Genomic DNA, 6082 nt, shown 5'->3' with positions numbered 1-6082 from the left:
ATAATTAACTATAGCAGCTCTGCATTTTTTGATTCAACTTAAACGTTAATACATTATTAAAAATAAATAATATGGAGAAATAATATGCTATATAGATAAATAATATAGATAAATAATATGCTATATAGATAAATACTATTGATAAATCATATGCTATATAGATAAATAATATAGATACATAATAATATATGGATAAATAATATGCTATATAGATAAATAATATTGATACACAATAATATATGGATAAATAATATGGATAAATAATATGCTATCTAGATCAGTGGTTCTCAACCATTTCAGGCCGCGACCCCAAAATAATCATATTATAACTGGGGATAATCATATTCTAACTGGGGACCCCCCCCCCCCCCCTCCCCCCCCCCCCTCCCCCCCTACTAATAGCAGATCTACATGTAGATCTGCTATTTTCACAATTTCTGCCTCTAATATTTGAGAATTTGGCCAATGTCTAATGTCATTTTAGAGGTAGGCTATTAAAAAGTCCTTAAATTGTCACTTTAGAAATGTGCAGATTCCCTCTATACACTTTAACATTATGTTTGTTTGTTTACTGTTGAAAGAGAAAACAATGTTGCACATTAAGTTATTCATCTGGGGACCCCCCCAAAATAATTTGGGGACCCCCCTGGGGGTCCCGACCCACAGATTGAGAACCACTGATCTAGATAAATAATTATGGATAAATCATATCCTCATCGTGATAGATGAATCCATGTCTCCACTGACCGTGCTGGGAGGGCTCTGGCTGCCAGGGTGGGATGTGCAGGCTGAGCAGGGTGTGACGCAGCCAGGCCACGTGGTCGTCAGAGTTCCATCCCACGTGAGGCAGCAGGTGTCTGGGTTCAGCCTGGGAAAACTCCCCCGGGGGCCAGGAGAGGCTGGCCAGGGCTTCTCTCACTGTGAAGAGAGCTTTTCTGGTATCTTAGGCCAAAAATAGGCCTTTTTTACTGTTGTATTTTCTCTTCTGTTTGCACCATTTTAGTAATGTTTATATGTGTTTCTTTTGTTGTAATGTTGCTTGCTTTCTGTATGGAGACTAGAGATGGAAAATAGCATTCTTGCTAAATACGGTGAAGGCCTAGTTACACAGCATTGTATGTGTGGTGATCATTAATATGCACTGCCCTGTCCATATACAAATATTTATAAATAAATAAACTCACATGTAATGAGAATAGTGAGTTAGTTTTCAAAGGCAAATAACACTTGGAATGGATAGGCTTATTGTATAAGCACTTTCTACTGAACAATTGTTCACTCAGCCAACATCTGTTTTCTTTTTGTTTTATCAGAGCTTTATTGATTTATACTGATGGGAGTCTGCCCTTTAGGCAAACACTACCCCGTCCTGCATCGGAATTGAAATGGAGTAAATGGACACCTTATCAAGATGGTAAGCCTGCGTTCATGTTATGTGGTCAATATTATAATGTAATAGTGTGACATTGGAGTCCAATAGCAAACTGTGCCCACACTTGCAAACACACAGAGGCAACTAATAATTCAACTGTAAACGTGTCAGCTGACAATAAATAAAAATCGGTTGAATTTGCATCATGTCTATAATTTGCATACAAGAAATAGATTGTTTGACAACTTTCTTTTATACGTGTTGACAAATGTTGGGCGCATACATATTTAATTTGTGGTTAATTGATTTAGCATGAGGAGTGAGACATTCTAATGACATAATTATGCAAGCCTCATGGTTAGTGTGTAAAAACTAAATGCTGCTTCCTCACAATTATTTGAAAGCAGACTTTTCCCAAATTACCTGAGAGGTCTGATTGGTTCATAACATCGTAGGTCATATATATTTTGGCCCAAAGCAATTTAAAGCTTTATAGAACAGCAGTAGTATTTTGAAATCAATTATTTGACACACAGGGAGCCAGTGTAAGGATTTAAGAACTGGGTTGATGTTCTCCTCTATCTTGGTGATATATTGTATCTACAGTCGATCAAAAAGCTATCAATAATGAATATGCAGTAGGACATAATTTAATAAGTAACACTAGTTATGAAAAGTCTTTCATATGAAACAAAGTTTACTGTAATAATAATCATCATCATCACCATCATCATCATCATCATCATCATCATCACAACATGAATTAGCATAAACTGAGCAGCTATTTACAAGCCAGATTTAAAATCTTAATTATTAAACATGCTTCCTTAATTTCACACAAAGATAAACAAGGTGAGTTTTTTTTTTTTTTTTTGTGCTGTTACACATCCTAAAGTTAACAAATACATATCTTGTATCTATGCATGTACCGCGATAGTTCATTTCTGGACATATTGGTCTTGGAAGCTAACAAAGGTTCTGCATTGATACCATGTAGTTGGAACGTAATGTTTTAGTTAAAAGATAATACAATTAAATGTTGCTCTTCCAAACGTACATATGCTGACTATTCTTTACAGCAGCTAAAAGTGGAATCTCCTGAACCCTGCTTCTGCTCACATGTTCCCCCTCTCACATGTTCCCCCTTCTACCAGTTCTGATTTATCCAGTAAGTTCAGGCGTATGTCCAGTGAGTTGTCATACATCTCCTTCAGTACTGAATATCTGCTGTGGCTCTCCTCTAACTTTAGTTTAATCTCTCTGTTCTCCTCCAGTTGCCTCCTAAACTCTCCCTGCATCTTTGCCTTTGCGATCATATTGCTGAAAATCTCAGGCAGGAATATCTTGGTTAGGTATCGCTCTGCTTCTACTCTGGCCTCTCCTTCGTACGTCTCTCTCATCTCCTCCATGTCCTGTCTGTGTCTCTCCTCCCTCTCTCTCTTCTCTTCCTCTCTCTCTGATGTAAACCTCTCCAGCTCTCTCTCCAGTTCCTCTCTTCTCTCAGATTCCTTCCTAAGCTCTTCTTCCAGCTCGCTTTTCTTTTCTTCATCCCTCTCCCGCCTCATTTGTCTCTCCAGTTCAGTCAACCGATTCCCAATCTTAACAATTTCTCCCTTGAGCTCTTGAATGGTTCCCTCTGTCTTCCCCATAAAGTCCTTGAGCTCCTTCTCAAACCTCTCCCTCATCTTCTGCTCCTCCACGTGTCTCCTCTCCACCATGTCTCTCTGAATCTTTCTCTCCATCTCTCTGACCTGGGCCTCTGCCTCCTGGTAGGTCTGAGTGCTGTAGAAGCTCTCTGTGTTTCCTGCCACCATGATGTCTATCTTCTCCAGCAGCTGTGAAACCTGATCAGCTCCGCTGCTGTCTGTGATGTTGAGGAGGTGACATCTGTTCCCACATTTCTCTACAAGCAGCTGATGTTCCTGATGCCTTGTTTGGAGAAACGCCTCAAGATTCAGCTTTTTCACACCGTCAGCGTGGGTGAAGATGACAATGCTGTGTTCCCAGCAGCTCTCTCCAAATGCCTCCTGCATCTTCTCCATCATCCCTCTCACCTCTCCTTCAGAGGGCTCTGCTGGTATGACCAGGAGGAAGGCATGGGGACCCGGGGCGGACAGACGTACACACAGCCCCGCATCCTGCCTCGTGTCCTCCAGTGAGCATCCAGAGTCTGGAGTGTCCACCAACACCAGCCGTCTCCCACAGACGTCACCCTCTCTCCTCCGACTCCTCTGGCTCAGGTGGGAGGAGCTGGCCTCAGCGCAGAACGCCTCCTTGCCCAGGATGGTGTTTCCTACTGCGTTCCTCACAGCTCCAGTCCTCCCCAGTAGCACCAGTCTCAGCTCAGGTGCAGTGGTAGACACTGGTGAGTCCAAAGTGTTGTCTACTGCCACTGGAAGACAACACAATGGATAATGTTATAAAACTATAAACACAATATACAGTAAAAACTCAGTTACTAAACAATGTGCCTATACAGTACATTATCACACACAATGTCAGTGCCCCAATAAGATTGTGCAAGATCAGAGTGAACATGCCACATCATAAGAGAATCTAGTTAAAGATTCATAATTGCTGTATTTTTCTGGGACAAATTAGTCATGCTCAGACATCACATGTTTGATAACGATAATCCTTGCCATGATTTTCATTGTTGCTTTTATCGTATTAAATGAATCCATCAAGTGAATTGTAAAACAAGCCGTTGGTGACCCAATGTGTGTCAGAGGTAGGATGACCATACGTCCTCTTTTACACGGACATGTCCTCTTTTGGGGGGCTGTCCGGTCTGTCCGGGACAGACAGTGGGGGACTTGGCAGCAATCAGGGAACACAATGCACAAGGCAATGCCAACGAGGAAATTGGAACAAATAGAAAAATACTACAGACACATTACACTGTCTCTTACGGTAAGTCCATAAATCAAGGTTATCTTTGTTTAAATCGACTTACTATCTGGAGGTAGATCCTTACTGAGTCTCCTCTTCCTCACTGGTAGAAAGGAGTCTTCATCAGTGGTCATTTCACGCACTGCAACACAACATAGGCATCAAACAAACAGTCCAGGTGGATTGGATCATGTACTGTAGAGCCAGAATCTATATGTTAATGCATTATTTGGACATTTTAATGTCAAAGAGATACTACGGGGTGGTTCTGACATCACATAGAAATACGCTGTTGCACTGACCATTCACAATTACCTTATTTTTTTGTGTTACGCTTTACTGGTAATGTTCATGTGTTTTTACATTAAGCATGGGTGTTTCACTGTAATTGTGCTGTACTATTTTTTGTTTTTGTTTTGACTGTACTCTTCATTGTTGTCTAATAAAATATTCAATCAATCAATCAATCAATGAGAAGTCAGTGTGGTGGTAACAAAAGGCTATTTATCGGCCAAATATCGCAGCCCACACTTCCGCCCGTTTCGTATTTATTTTCAGACCAGAGTTATTATTATTATTATTTTTTTTTTTTTTGATTTTTGCAAACTGTCGTCACTGTTTTGGAAATCGTAAATGCACGCAGATGTCTCCACCACAGACATGAGCTGGTGATTACATTTAGATCATTTTGTAGATTTCCTATTTATCGATAGAACAAGTATAACCATATAAAGGCAGTCAATGGAAGTGAATGCATGACCATATAAGTAATAGTGTACCATCATGAACACAAATTGAAAGATTAACATTGACTCACTGTCTGGAGGAAGCCATAACATACTGCGTGTCTTCTTCAGTGGAAGAGTGGAGTCTGTGTTCCCTCCATCCTCTGCAACACAACATAAATAGTCCAGGTATTGTCAAAAGTAAGAGAATTTACTCAAAATCACACCCATTGTGAAGTGAGCGGTGCTATTCATGAGTTCATTTAATTAAGGGTCCAGCGAAGCTTGGCCAATGAACACAGGGCGAACAGGGACAAACAGACAAAGCCAGATGTAGGAGCGGTTAGCACCGCTCAAAAAGTGTTTATTAAATGACACTGGATGTATGTTACGGTAGTACTTTATTAAATGACACTGGATGTATGTTACGGTAGTACTTTATTAAATGACACTGGATGTACCGGTATGTTACGGTAGTACTTTTGTACTTTTAATGACTTACTTCCTGGAGGAATGTTGATGCTCCATCTCCTGACTGGTATCTTGGGGCCTGCTGTAGACGTATACCCACGCTCTATAAGACGAGACAATACAACTATTTATCAACGTATTAATGTTATAATGTCGCACATGAGGAAAGATCAATTCACCTTACTGACCAGTCTTTTTGTCAGATTCAGTTCCCAGTTTCTCTGATTCAGTCTTCAAATCAAATATCTGCTGAGCTGCGAAAGACATGCAGTATTTATGATTTAATTAATCACTGGAAGAAAAAAGGAAAAAAAATATATATACACGCACGCACGCACGCACGCACGCACGCACGCACGCACGCACGCACGCACGCACGCACACACACACACACACACACACACACACACACACACACACACACACACACACACACACACACACACACACACACACACACACACACACACACACACACACACACACACACACACACACACACACACACACACACACACACACACACACACACACACACACACATCCAAATAAGGACATGTATTTCATCTTACTGACCAGTCTGTTGGCCTGATTTAGTCCTCAGTTTCTCTAATTCAGTCTT

General features: G+C 40.7%; 1 protein-coding gene across 1 annotated transcript; it reads right to left on the bottom strand.

Annotated features, from left to right (window-relative positions):
- Window positions 1–2051: 2051 nt before the first annotated feature.
- On the bottom strand, window positions 2052–5727 carry LOC308286379 (uncharacterized protein; the record flags this gene model as incomplete). The annotated part of the gene is made up of 4 exons (XM_080727375.1): window positions 2052–3764; window positions 4329–4406; window positions 5082–5153; window positions 5649–5727. The coding sequence occupies 4 exons, from the start codon at window positions 5725–5727 to the stop codon at window positions 2488–2490; spliced, it is 1506 nt and encodes a 501-aa protein (XP_080583501.1). The 3' UTR covers window positions 2052–2487.
- Between the last annotated feature and the right edge of the window lie 355 nt (window positions 5728–6082).

The sequence above is a fragment of the Nannobrachium achirus genome (genome assembly GCF_963921795.1).
Source record: "Nannobrachium achirus genome assembly, chromosome: 6".
Classification (NCBI taxonomy): Eukaryota; Metazoa; Chordata; class Actinopteri; order Myctophiformes; family Myctophidae; genus Nannobrachium; species Nannobrachium achirus.
The sequence above is the reverse complement of the archived record's forward strand: the minus strand, read 5'-3'. Positions and strand labels throughout refer to the sequence as shown.